Source organism: Penicillium psychrofluorescens (genome assembly GCF_964197705.1).
Source record: "Penicillium psychrofluorescens genome assembly, chromosome: 4".
In the NCBI taxonomy this organism is placed as follows: domain Eukaryota; kingdom Fungi; phylum Ascomycota; class Eurotiomycetes; order Eurotiales; family Aspergillaceae; genus Penicillium; species Penicillium psychrofluorescens.
This window is the reverse complement of record NC_133442.1, coordinates 1619337-1633191: the sequence shown is the minus strand read 5'-3', so window position 1 is coordinate 1633191 and position 13855 is coordinate 1619337. Positions and strand designations below refer to the sequence as shown.

Genomic DNA, 13855 nt, shown 5'->3' with positions numbered 1-13855 from the left:
TCCTGAGTTGAGTTAGGGGGGAAGAGCGAGTGTTGCCCCCTTTCCCCTTCCATCGGGCCAATCACGGGACTGCGCGCACACCCACATTACTATAGTTCGTGCTCTCGAGTTCACCAGAATAATTGAGAGGGATGCAACGATATACTACAATTGTCGCCTCTATTCCCGTACGCTTCTCTACTTCCCTCTCTAATTCATGCGCCGCGGTGTTCGTCCGTTGCGCGGCTCAGGGGTTGACCAGTGGCCCACATTCGAGTAATTAGGTAATTGTACTGCCTCAGGCATCCACAGCTCGCCCGGGGGAAGCTTATCCGCTTATCGCCGCAGCTGGGGAACCATCCAGCATTCTATTCCTCTTCCTCACGAAGATGCCCACCCGCCATGGACACCCGCCAGGTCATCGATGAGTCAGTCGGGCCCTACTCCCTCTCCGCCACCTTCAACCATGACAGCAGCTGCTTCTCTGTCGGCCTGGACACCGGGTTCTGCGGTAAGATATGGACTCCCACCTACTACCTACCGGGCTAACCAACAACAGTGTTCAACTCAAACCCATGCGAGCTCAAGGTCTCCAGAGGTGAGACAAAAACCCCCGTTCGGTAGCACCCCTTGCTGATAAATTCCCTGTGGAATTCTGCGATAGACTTCAATGCAGGCATCGGCGTTGCTGAAATGCTCGGCCAGTCCAACTACCTGGCTATCGTGGGCGGAGGACGGAATCCCAAGTTCCCCCAGAACAAGGTGCGCGCGGCAGCCGGTCCGATAACATCACCCCTGTACTCACTACAAACCGTTTCTCGCTGCAGCTGGTGATCTGGGACGATGCAAAGCAAAAGACGGCCATCACACTCGAGTTTCGCACCTCTGTCTTGGGAGTCCGGCTCTCCAAGTCCCGCATCGTGGTTGCGCTGCTGAACAGCGTGCACGTCTTCGCCTTTTCCAATCCGCCGCAGAAGCTGTCCGTGTTCGAGACGACGGATAACCCGTTGGGGTTGGCTTGTTTGGGACGAAAACTGCTCGCCTTTCCGGGTCGGTCCGCCGGCCAGGTGCAGATGATCGAGCTGGAGACGGGCAATATCAGCATCATCCCCGCCCATAGCTCGCCACTGCGGGCGATGGCCTTGAGTCCCGACGGGGAGGCGCTGGCCACGGCGAGCGAAGTGGGGACGCTGATTCGAATATTTGCGACGGCTAACTGCACCAAACTAGCCGAGCTACGACGGGGCGTGGACCACGCGGTGATATTCTCTCTGGCATTCTCCCCATCTAACACATTACTGGCTGTGACGTCCGACAAATCTACCCTGCATATCTTCGATCTGCCCCATCTGCATCACACACCGCGCCGCAGCCAGTCGCCGGCGTCGCCGTCCGAGGAGACCAGCCACAAATGGGGAATCCTAGGGAGAATTCCTCTGCTGCCCCGAATGTTCTCTGACGTGTACTCCTTTGCCCATGCGCATTTCGAGATCGGCGATGAGGCGGCCACTCCGGGGTCCCCCTACGTGCCACCGCTCGGATCGTCTTTGGGCCGACCCCCCAAGGGCGTCATCGGCTGGTTGGATGATCAGACCCTGCTGGTGATTGGATCGGGCAGAGAAGGGCGCTGGGAGAAGTTTGCTCTTCGGGAAGGCGAAGAAGGAAAGAGAGATTGTGTGCGGGAGGGCTGGAAGCGATATCTCGGCGGTGGGTAACTGTAGTAGAAAGCATGCCGCCACCATAATTTAGATGCAATAATGAATCCAACGATGATCTCTCAGCGACGGCGGTCATGTCGGTCCCGATGCCTGCGAGACTCGGGCGAGCGCGATCTCACCGGCGTCCGATCTCTGTGTTTCTCTTCCCGGTCCTGCTCGCGGTGCCGCGATCGCCTCTCTTTAGCCGGAGAGCGGTCCTCTCGATGTCTGCGCTCCCGAGAATGTGACCGATGCCGACGATGATGACGGCTAGATCGCTCTCTGCTGTCGTCTCGGCGGCGGGAGGACTTCTTCTCACTGCTTTTCCACACCTCAATTGCGCGCGCAATCTCCTCCTTCTTCTCCTCGATAAGGAATTCCTTCATGGGATCTTCCTCGTCATGGTCACGAATCAACGCCTCGAGCTCCCTCTCCTCCTTGAGCATGGGCCGTATCGCTTTTGTGTCGCTCGTCCGTCCCTTCCTCTGGCCGCCATGCTGGTCGCCGTCTCTGTCCTCACTGGCCGTCGCATCGCCCATCAGCTTGGCAACATTGTCCTCCTCTTCCTCCTCATCTTTGCGCTTATACCGCGCGTGGTCTACCCGGAGCATTCGACCCAGGACTGTCGCGCCGCCCAGGTTGTCCACGGCTAGATCGGTGCTGCGCTGGTCCTCATATTTGAGAAATGCGAAGCCCTTGCTTTTGCCCGTCTCCTTGTCGCGGACCAGGTTGATGTGCACTGGTTCGCCGTATTGAGAGAAGATGGTCACGATGTCGCCCTCGGACAGGTCGAATGGGAGCCCGCCGATGTAGATGTAAGCTGTATCCCGGTAGTCGGCGTGCCATGATGCTTCGGGAGGTCTATTGTAGGAAAGTTGGAGAGTTAGTGGGCCTTCCTGATGTACCAGGGGGTCAGGTCAGCATAGAACTTACACGGCATTCTCCAGCTCGCGCTTGTTCAGCGCCTGAGTCTGGCGTATGGAGTTCATGGTGGTGGTGTTGCAGAAGGGAAAAACGGGCAACGAAAGAAAGAAAGTCAGTTGGGTCCCACCCGCACGCCGCCCATGTTTACTCAACTTGACCGTGTTAACAACTCCTGACTCGACATTATTTGGTCTGGCCACAGCCCACTTATTTTCCTTCGAGGGGCTTTCACGATCCCACCAAGTGGTGTCTATCGCGTTGAGCATCTCGCGCCCTCTGCCTTCCGCACGCTTTACAACACCCGATTCGATTCCCCTGACCCGATCGCTGCATCCTTGCTGCAACCCGAACCCCCCGACACGGCACCGCATTTTCGCGCCCGTTCCGTCGACGACCCTGCGGCTTGTCTCCGGCGCTTGGAATGGTTGATGCCCGATTGAGGCATGGTGGGACTTGACCAGACGATGTCGTCCAGCCCGAATCGCGGTTCGAAATCGGCGACCAACAGCAACAACAACAACAGTCGGCCAACCAGCAAAGATGGCTCCAAAAAGAACATCTGGTCTTCGCTGCTGGATGGCGTAGCCAACGGAAAGCGCTTGCCGGAGAAGAACCTTTTGATTCTCGGTGCGTACATCTCCTGAACAGAGGCTATCTATCCCCTGCCTTCTTCGTCCGGACTTGAGGGCTGATTTGATTGATCGCCTTAACTACAGGTGGGACACCGGACAGCCAGAGAGAGTTCCTAGACACTCTTTCAGCAGACACATCGGCCGACCCCAGCTTGGTGAACGACAAGCGCAGAGGCAAGACGCCGCCGATTGCCAACCATTTTGCGCTGGGATACACATATCGAGATGTCCTCGACGCCGACCGAGAAGGTATATTAACGGCAATTTTTTGTTGGATTTGGAGCTTTGCTAACTCTCGCCTTTTATCAAGATACTCTGGCGCGTGTCTCGGCGTACCTCCTATCTGAACCTTCTCTGTCCTTCGCACCTCTCCTCAAGCCGCTCTTGACTCCCCAATCCGTGCCGGAAACGCTGGTGGTAATTCTTATGGACTGGTCAGATCCGTGGACATGGATCCGACGACTACGAGAATGGGTCCGTCTGCTTCGTTCGGTGCTGGTCTCTGTGGACGACGAGACCAAAATTGCCATGGAAGAGACGATGACGGAGTGGCGTGATCGTAAGAGAGGTATGGACGCCAGCGCTGCTGCGGCAGCGAGCTCGGGAGGTCCTGTCACGATACCCTTGGGACCGGGCGAATGGGATGAAGGACTTGGAATCCCCATGTGTGTTGTCTGTCAAGGAGTAAGTGGCACTGCACGATTCGAGTTGTAAGGGCGATTGCTGATTCTGTCCTGCAGGCCGACAAGATCGAGAAATTGGAGAAAGACCACGGGTGGCACGAAGAAGAGTTTGACTTCATTCTCCAGTTCCTGCGAACAATCTTATTGAAGCGTGAGTTCTCCTACCAGTATGGCAGCAGATATGACTAGTTCTAATCCGTGACAGACGGCGCATCCCTCATTTATACAACCCCTTTCCTTGCAAACTCACTCCAGAGTCTGATCCATTCGTCGCTGGGTATACATTCTCTTTTGAAACGACAGTCATTAAAACATAATGTCATCGACCGCGACAAGATTCTCGTCCCAGCCAACTGGGATTCATGGGGCAAGATCCGGATTATTCGGGAAGGATTCGACATGGAAGGCGTGTCGACGGCATGGTCGATTGAAATCCAAGATGCTCCTGAGCCACTCGATTTCGAGCAGCCTGTCGAGAACAACACACCTGAGGAGGACGGCGGCAGTGCCGTGACGGTCTTCGAGCAGACGATCCAGGATCCACGCCGGGACAGGACGGTCGCTCACGCCAGCAGCAACGCCAATGGCGACTCCGTAGAAATCGAGACGTCCGACATGCAGAATTTCCTCTCTAAGCAACTCGAGAAGCTTGAGCAGCTCAAGGTTGAGGATGAAAAGGACCGCGCGAATCAGCAAACTCCGCAGCTGGAAATGTCGCCGATGGATGACCAGGGCCGGGTCAACGAGCACATCGGGCCCGTGCAGTTCAACATGGGAGGCATCCAGGTGGATGCGGATGATATGCTGAAGAAGCTAAAGGTGAGTACCATCTTTCTCCCTTTATCTGCCAATCCCCGCTAACCTTGTCTCTCTCTTTCTAGGACCGCGAAGCTAATCGAGCCCAACGGAAAGAAGGGCCCCCGACCAGTCCAGGTGACGAGAAAGCACACAACCAGGCACTGGCCAACTTCTTCGCCGGGTTGGTCAAAAAACCTGGCAGCAGTCCCCGCGGCAGTCCGTCCACGTGAGGAAGGGGAAGAGGACATTCTTTGTATTTTAGTTGATCTCGAGTACATAATCACTTGGAGAATCCAGGCTTTTCGGGGCTAGACACGATGATACCAATCAATCAATTCTGTTTTGTTTCTATAGTTGTTGTTGAGATTAAGATTAAGGTTGCATGCATGCATGTGACGGGCCTCGGTTTCTCGCCACCTCGATTTCACTTGACACTCACTTGTTGTCCAACAAGTTAACTACTGCGACAAATGCGCAACAATAAGCAGAAATGGCCCCCTCGCATCCATCCACGCCAGCTAGCGGGTCTACCGGCTTCTTCCAGCAGCCACCGCGCCTAACAAACGCCTTTGACGAAGACGAGGCCTTCAAGCGGATCTTCACCTGTAGCTACTCCCCACACCCCACAGGAATTCAGTCCCTACCCAATTCCCAATACTAACCAGACAATACAGTCTACCTCCCTCTATCCCTACAACAGACCCTCAAGCCCGACATCTCCAGCTTCGGGACCCGCGTGCTAGATCGTCGCGTGCTTGCCCATCTAGCAGACGCAGAGCGCAACCCACCCTACCTACGCACATGGGACAGTTTCGGGCATCGCGTCGACGAGCTCGTCACCTCCGAGGGATGGCGCGCGCTCTCGGCTATGGGTATCTCCGAGGGGATGGTTGCCATCGCCCACGAGAACCAGTATGGTCCGCATAGCCGGGTTTATCAGTTCCTGAAGTACCATCTCTGGAGCGGCAGTAGCGCCATCGTAACCTGTCCGTCGGCGATGACGGATGGAGCGGCGAGGTTACTTTCCATACAGCTTGCGAAGACATCTACAGATCAGCGAGCGCAAGCACAACCCCAAGCTCTGGATTCTACAGAGAGACAGGTCTTCGAGACCGCATTCCGCCATCTCATATCCCGAGACCCGAAAACGGCATGGACGAGCGGGCAATGGATGACAGAACGCCCTGGTGGTAGCGATGTCCGTAACACGGAGACGCAGGCTACCTATACACCTGACTTTACCGCATCCGACAGCCGCCTCGACGCAGACAGCATTGGCCAACCACTCGGACCGTGGTCCGTCTCCGGCTTCAAATGGTTCAGCTCAGCAACAGACTCACAGATGGCAGTGATGCTGGCAAAACTCCCCGACGGCACACTATCAGCCTTCTTTGCGCCCATGCGCCGCCAAAACCGACAAACCAGCGAGCCCGAGCTCAACGGTGTCCAGATCCAGCGGCTCAAATCTAAACTCGGAACCCGCGCCCTCCCAACCGCTGAACTGGTCCTGTCGCGCATGCGCGCGTACATGATTGGGGCTCCGGGCACGGGGGTCAAGGAAATTAGCACCATCCTCAATATCACGCGAATCCATAATATAGTCTCGGCGGTGGGACTCTGGGGCCGCGGGCTAGCTATTTCGCGCGGATATGCGCGTGTGCGTTCCTCCGGGGGAAGACTACTCCTCGACACGCCGGCACATGTGCGCACGCTGGCGCAGCAGCATGTCGAGTATAGGGCTATGATGCATCTTTCGTTCCTGGTCGTTCTACTACTCGGTGTTTCAGAGAATGGGGGTGGAACGGCGCAGCTCGACTCGGCCGTGCTGGGGATTTCATCCCCCAAAATAGCAGCCCATCTGCTCAGGCTAGTCACCCCGCTCGCGAAGGCTGCTACTGCGCGCGCGGCGATTGCCGGCCTGGCGGAGTGCATGGAGTCTATGGGTGGAGTTGGATACTTGGAGAATGAGGATGCGGAGCTGAATATCGCGCGGCTGTATCGCGACGCTAACGTGCTGAGTATTTGGGAGGGTACGACAAATGTCATGGCTGACGATGTGGTGCGAGTGCTTAAAGCTCGAGATGGGGTGCAGGTGCTCGAGAGTCTGGACCAGTGGATCCGGGACATCACCTCTGTTGGTTCGGCTTTGTCCGTGTCCACGCCCGCGTCGAAGACACTTCGTGCTGCGTCCGCCAGTCTGAAAGCACATATCCTCGCCCAGTCGGCGGATAATCTCCGGCTGAATAGCCGCGCCTTGCTTTCCAGGCTGGGCTGGCTTGTCTGTGGTACATTACTTGTGGCGGATGCTGCGAGGGATGGCGAGCTGGTTGCTTGGGAGGTGGTGGCGCGGTGGATGCAGAGAAAGGAGACGGCATTGTATGGGTTTGAGTTTTTGGAGGATGGGCAGTCTCTTGCGCATCTTGCTGGTGGTGATGGAGTGTCTGCTCGGAGTGTGGATATGGATCGCCGGATTGTCTTTGGGGAGTCGGGTCAGCGGACGCAGCGGGCAAGGATGTGAGTTTGATATAGGGCTGAAAGGGCTGTATAACTATAGCGTACATAGTAGGTAGATATATTCAATGTCTTTCTTGTAATATTGGGAGTAGGTGATGTGAGAAAATCCCGAAAGTATCTCTTCCCCAACATGACGCACCTCAAGATCCTCTAATGCTCATGACGTCCTATCAAAGAGTTTGAAGACAAGCGACCCCTCAAAATTTGGAACAATAGCCAGGAATGGAAGACTCATCTAATTGTTCTGATGATACGTCTATTAAATACTAAGATCTACTTAAAGAGATCGACTTTAAGGAATATAGGCGGTTAATTTAGCGCCTCTTATATATAGAAGGTACACGAAAATAGCGATAACGTAAGAGGCTATATATTAAGATAGAATATGCTAAAAAGCGCCTTACTTAGGCCCTTTATTATTAGGATAAGTCTCTAGAGTAGTAGATACGTATTAAATAGTTAGATAAGTATTAGTTGTGTCGGTTAGCGGGGCCCCGCGGCCGCCTCCCATTGGTCCGTCCGCCTGCCGCGCCCGACCGCCTGCCGTACACAGTGACTCCACTGCCTATTTAGGAATAGCGCCGGCCACCGCCCGCCCGTCTGAGGCTAGCGCCATTCTCGCCGTTTTACCGCTCCGTTTCCACGACCGTCCATCTATAAAAGCCACCGCCGCGCCCCTTCCTTAGAGCGACGCACTTCTTCCTATTTTTTCCTACGTCCCTTCCCTTCTCCGCCCCCACCTCACGCTGGCCCGCTAGGGCCCTTAGCTAAGCGTATAGGCCCCATTTTCGCTAGCCTGCGTAGGATGCCGCGCCGTCCGAACCTAGGGCCAGTCTGCGTGTGCGCTACGGGCCATAGGCTCGCTGTGAGTGTCATAATCGCTCTTAGCTAGCTCCCGATACTCCCTTTTCTGAATCTCTGTGCCTAGTGATGTCTAATCCTAGGGAAACGTAGGCTTGATCTCATCTCGTTTTCCTATGCGAAGAACACAAGGACACACTCTTTCCTACTGCTGCAGCGTACGGACTCGCTACTAGCTACCTTAGCCCACCGAAAAGGGCCTCAGATATTGAGTTTAGTGTCTCCGCCGCCTTAGGTTACATCGCTTCGTGTCCCACGCTACGGATTCTTCCCTAAAACGCACCTCTTCGGTAGAGCCGTTGGACGTGGCTCCAGTCACATTGTCTAATCTATGCGATTCGGTCTCGTTCTCGCTCCGTCGATAGCCTTCTAGGAATTCCGCGGTTTTTGCGCTAATAGCGAAAATACCGTATTATATCTTAATGCATGTTCTAGTGTAGGTAGGCGTTTCTTTAGTCTATAGTACGAGGCCAGAACTCTCTATAGGGAGGGACGGCGAGATGATTTATTAGATAATGAGTTGCGTACGAGCCGTCTATACTAACGCGTCTCTTCCTTAGCCAGACGAGGATGCTAGTAGTAGTAACATAGATAGGCAAAGGCGCGGAGGGTTCGATTTCTTAACTATGTCTAGGTGTAGGCCGATACGTACTTTAACAGCACGTGTTTACTTAGTGCTATAAGTCACTAGGAAAACAATCGATCGTGGTTTTATGCAATACGCTTATAAAAGGGGGAACAAATTCTCAATCTAAGGGGCACGACTTGCTACCTCTTAGCACTTCACTATCTACCTAAAACCTCCCCTTCTCTAACCTTCTCCTAGACTCTTACTACCCCTATACCCCTAGCTATTCTAGTTCCTACTACCCCTACCCCCTCCCCTACTCCCCTTCCCTTTAATAATGACTAGTACCAAATTTGCCCTTAATACGTTTCGGCTATAGATGCAACCGACACCTAATTGTACTATTTTTGATCCTATTGACTTATGCCGATATCCGAGCCCCATCTCAATCGCGGAAACCCCCCTTTCTTCTTTTTCAGTCCGTGGCCTTGCCGTAGGGAAATATAAGCAAGAACGACATCGGCATCCCCTTCCTTCCCATCCGCTAGTCGACGTCTACGTGAATAGTAGCCGGCCCGATTTTGTACTAACGGCTATCGTTGAAGTACTAAGCGAACGTCCTTCTACTATATCTAGAACTCGCTATCCCTCAACGGGTATTATAGATGGAATTCTATAGCATCAATGTAAAGAACCTACTAACTCGATCGACCCGTTAATACTACACCTAGATTTTAGTGCGGATTATACTCGAAAACCTACAAATGACGAGATTACCTTCACTAGCTGCCGTCTACGTAACGAAATAGCCAGCCTTAGCCATAATAGGGTAGAAAGTAACATCATGCCTACAAATGCTCTTATAGTATCCAAAATCTAGGAACAGTTAAGCTCTCAAAGGCCGGCGGGACGTTATAGGCGTTCGCGTAAGAAGGCCTCTTCCTAACTAAAAAAATGTTCTTTTATAGCCCTTAAGTCTTAATTTTCAGCATTGCCGCCAAGCGAAAAATTGGAGTTTCTCTCCTAGCTCTTTGAGGCAGCCATGTCTCGATGTGCATTTAATCATCTAAGCTAGGGTGCTACTCCTCCTCTAACGGCCTAGGGTCTAGAACTTGATATACCCTTAGCGCCGCTACACGGACAGAACTACGTAGCATCCCCGTACACCGAGACCCGTCCCGATCTACATAGTCTCATAAGAAAGGGAAAGACTTAGACTACGGAGGAAAAGAACCTTTTAGTTCGACTAAGGGAAGAGCTAGGTCTACTATAGAAGAAAGTAGCTAGGGAGTTTTCTAAACAATTTCTAGGGAGGAGTAAAGGGTCTATCAAGGTATTTTAGTGTACGACGCTTAAAAGAGAACGTTTGTAACTACCTAAATCGACCTAAGTCGACATATGTAACTCCGAAATGCTTCATTAAGTTTATGTATTCTTAGCTACCTATTAGCTTTTAGGAAATATATGGGACGATATATATAGTCGCGCTCGAAATTTCGTTCCATATTCTTAGTACGTAAAGTTACCTCTAGTAGTAAGGATTCAGGCCTAGTTTTGCCACATACTAGGTATGTTCTCGCCGGTTAGTCGATTAGCTCTCAGCGGATAGTCCATCGTTAGCCCCTTAAGTAGCTACATATTGTAGGGGATTCGTAACCTAGCCCTTCCCTTCCTACAGCCGCCTTCTCGAGTAGGGTTAGTGTCCTTCCCTTTTTCCTATAGTTATTTAATCCCTAGACTCTCCCCACATTTGTATTCCGAGCGCTCCCTTCAGCCATCTACCTTACATACTACCCACCTATTTAAACGTGGCTATTAAGATTCTATAATCTCTTCTTAGTAGCCCCTTTTGACTATAAAGATATATATACACCCAAACCTACGAAATTGTCAGCTACTAGACAGAATATAGACCCGAAGCTAGAAACGCCAAGCTAATAAAATAGACGATGATCCGCACGCGCTTAAAAAGAGAGTTCTACAAAAGGAACCGTAACAATATATAAGTAAAGTCTAACCATAGTATCACTTCGATTCGACTTCTCTAATATATTAGATAGATTGCATCTACCGAAGCTCCCATAGAATCGTTAGTACCTAAGCGATTATATATGATTTGCCATTATTTAGATGGCTAGTCTCTTAAAAACCTCTACCGCGTATCAACTAAATTCCGAAACTTTGTATAGCTACTTATATTTAGAAGTTTTTATTCGGGGCTATACGATTAGAAAGGCCTATAGAAACGCCTAAGCGGTCTTATAGAGGCTATAAAGAAATGCCTATCTCTTAGATAGGAAATTGCCTATATATCTATCCGCCTTAGTAAGCTCGAGTATATAGAAACGCTTGTATAGCTTCTCCGTCTAATTCTTTCGCGGGCCTTAAAACTTCGCTCTTTATCGATTCCTATTCATACGAGTACGGCTAAGCTATTCTAAGATCGTATATTTAGTTACCTTAGATAGGACCTAGATATCCGTAAGGCATATAACACGGTATTTAGTCTTAATAAACTAAGCCTTGCTCGATATCCCATCCACCGCGACCAGCTAGGCACCTAACGGCGATAAGGCGAACTATAACTCTAGCATATTGAAATTAGCTTATATTAATTAAAATATCGGAGTACCATCAAGCTTTTACGGCGTTTCCGAAGCCTTAAGATCTTTAAACTCTACGACGTTGAGTTATAGGACTCTATATCCTTAAGCCGCTATTCAAAAGTAGAGGGAATCGTTACCGCTCTTAACTCATCCGGCCATAATCTTATAGAGCTTACTTTGAACATTAGAGGTAATTGTGATTCTAAGAGTGAAATCTTCGGAATTGCCTCTTTTGAATCTTTCGCCTTTTTATAATACCTCGAGGTGCATAAATATGACCTAGCTAGTAGTGTTATATTCCCTACCTCCTTGATTCGTCTAGAACTACTTGACTTTTAGAGTAAGCTAAGTTTCCCCTTTTTCAAAAACCTAGCCTACGTAAGCCTCCTACCAAATCTAAAAATCATTTTAAGCCATAGCAGAGAACCTAATCTTTTGCGGTAGAGGTTTAAGGAAATTCAGCTTACTCGTAAAGTCAAATTTAATTTTTACCTTTACGATGATAGTCTACCAGAGGGCAATCTTCGATGGCCTAATAGCCCTTCCTATTAAGATTTCGTTTGTAGAGATTGTCGAATCTTTCTTTGGAAGCGGCTTTAATCGCTCGGAAGGTTCTCGTCTTTATGATTCTTAAGGGTGGATCTACGTGTTTTATTAAGTAAGGCCATTTTTACCGATTGCTTGAAACATTTGATATTCCTCTGATCGGACCCGAAAGTCAAGGCCTTACCAGCTATTTGCGTCCTTTGGGTTACGAACTATTATGTCTGTTGAAAACCGTTGATTTCCTTTAGGCGCACTATTGTTTTGATATTGATATTGAGAAAGCCGTATTTCGAGGCGGAGTCACTAAGACCATCCAAATACCGGCTATTAGAAGTATTCGTAATCTAGAAGGTTCTTTTAGATAACAATCACCTATCTATTTGCTTAATGTTTCGCACGATGGCCTCTCTACCTTCTTACTAGAATTGAAATTTAATTATAGTAAAGGGGCTATTGTAGAAATTGATAAAAAGACGTTTTAAAGGGACTAAAGACGAGTGATTGTGATATATTGATACGTGGAACTCGACTTGTAGATCTGAAAGGTTTCTCTGGCATTAGGCACGAAGGGTTATAATCTTTAAGAGCTGAGGCGACGGTACCGTATTCTACTATTATAGGTAAAACTTATCTATACTCTAGACGTTAGTTTGAGCCTACTATGAGTACTCTAAGAGAAGACCAGAGTTCTTACTAGACTCTAGGAGTAATCCTAGAGCACTCTGGGAGCACATTAGCATAGCAAACCCTACTCCGAGTCTTAGCTACTATCTGAGTAGACAATTGACCTAGGAATTTCCTTAAGCGTAACGAATAGAATATTAACCTCGGTTAGTTTTTATCTTTCTCCGCCCTTATTTAACATTGTATTCTTAGCCTACGGAGGGACTTATTTTAGGGGGTCGCTTCGGATGTTACCCTTAGTCTTATTTCTATTTAATTTTTTATTTTATTTTTTGTTGTACTTCAATGTTTAAGCGGTTGACCACCCGTACGTTAAACTAGGACCAATTAGTCAACTATAGTAGATGTAAATAGATGTTAAATGACAAGTAGGTGCCAAAGATATATTTTGATGCCTACTAACTTAACCTAAACGCTTTGAAAAAGTAGGTCACGTCGAACTCTTACGGAAAATAGAAGGAGAGTAGCCGGCAGTTCAACTTAATAATGCCTACCGTAGACAAACATTTCTACACCCTACAATTTATATATAGGTATGAATTACTTAAGAAAGTCTTTCGTTTACCACTAATTCTAAAAGAGGTAGTTCAATATGATTTTTGCATAGAAAATGCCCTGGCCTTGTATTACCATTTCACTTTTGCGTTGAAGTAATCTTATAATTCGTAGCTCAAAACTTGATTAGCGATCACATTATTTGTCTCGGCAAAATTTACTCTAGTTAGACTTAAATAGATCCCTCAAAGAATACATTTGTTGAAAATGAGGACTTGCTATTTGACCCAATATATTATATAGAGCTTAGTAAGACAAATTAGACTAGTTCAACTAGCGGAAAGGTGTAATTTCTACTTAAAACAGATAGCAAAAGGTAAATGCCCTCTATATGTTATAAAACGTCGAAATAAGGAAAGACTACTAGGTATCACCTAATAGTGCAAGCTCGCTATAATTCCATTAAGAGCTGACTTTAATGCAAAGCAATCGACTACCTCGCGTAGAGGCGCAACAGAGGCGAAGACGTAGAAAAACGATATTTAAAATAGCGGCGAAATATAGCATTGACTTCCAATCGGATATTTTCGTCATCTTACGAACTAGAAAAGACGGTCAAATATATTTATTTAATTCGATACTAAGAGATAATTGGCCTCCCTATCTAGCAGAATTGGTACGCTCTCCACCTTAGAGGTACATTAAAGTAACTAAAAATTTCATTAATAGAGCCGTTGCGTCCCTATACCGAAGGTATAGACAATAGACGATATATCAAAATACTAAATTTAATATCTTTCCTATCTAATATGTCTCGAAACTATAGCAATCACATTTCCAATTTCTTTTAGCTAAGTGTATATTCTGA

General features: G+C 49.1%; 4 protein-coding genes across 4 annotated transcripts; 3 read left to right on the top strand and 1 right to left on the bottom strand.

Moving 5' to 3' along the window:
* Positions 1 to 381: 381 nt before the first annotated feature.
* PFLUO_LOCUS6314 (5-bisphosphate-binding protein) lies at positions 382 to 1694 on the top strand (the record flags this gene model as incomplete). The annotated part of the gene is made up of 4 exons (XM_073783847.1): positions 382 to 490; positions 539 to 577; positions 644 to 741; positions 807 to 1694. The coding sequence occupies 4 exons, from the start codon at positions 382 to 384 to the stop codon at positions 1692 to 1694; spliced, it is 1134 nt and encodes a 377-aa protein (XP_073640361.1).
* A 62-nt stretch (positions 1695 to 1756) lies between these two features.
* PFLUO_LOCUS6313 (RNA-binding protein Cwf29) lies at positions 1757 to 2665 on the bottom strand (the record flags this gene model as incomplete). The annotated part of the gene is made up of 2 exons (XM_073783846.1): positions 1757 to 2537; positions 2610 to 2665. 2 exons carry the CDS (start codon positions 2663 to 2665, stop codon positions 1757 to 1759), a joined length of 837 nt encoding a protein of 278 aa, XP_073640360.1.
* Positions 2666 to 3064: 399 nt separating this feature from the next.
* On the top strand, positions 3065 to 4943 carry PFLUO_LOCUS6312 (uncharacterized protein; the record flags this gene model as incomplete). Its single annotated transcript, XM_073783845.1, has 6 exons — positions 3065 to 3227; positions 3317 to 3481; positions 3543 to 3916; positions 3973 to 4066; positions 4121 to 4734; positions 4797 to 4943. 6 exons carry the CDS (start codon positions 3065 to 3067, stop codon positions 4941 to 4943), a joined length of 1557 nt encoding a protein of 518 aa, XP_073640359.1.
* Positions 4944 to 5203: 260 nt separating this feature from the next.
* On the top strand, positions 5204 to 7231 carry PFLUO_LOCUS6311 (uncharacterized protein; the record flags this gene model as incomplete). Its single annotated transcript, XM_073783843.1, has 2 exons — positions 5204 to 5318; positions 5388 to 7231. 2 exons carry the CDS (start codon positions 5204 to 5206, stop codon positions 7229 to 7231), a joined length of 1959 nt encoding a protein of 652 aa, XP_073640358.1.
* Between the last annotated feature and the right edge of the window lie 6624 nt (positions 7232 to 13855).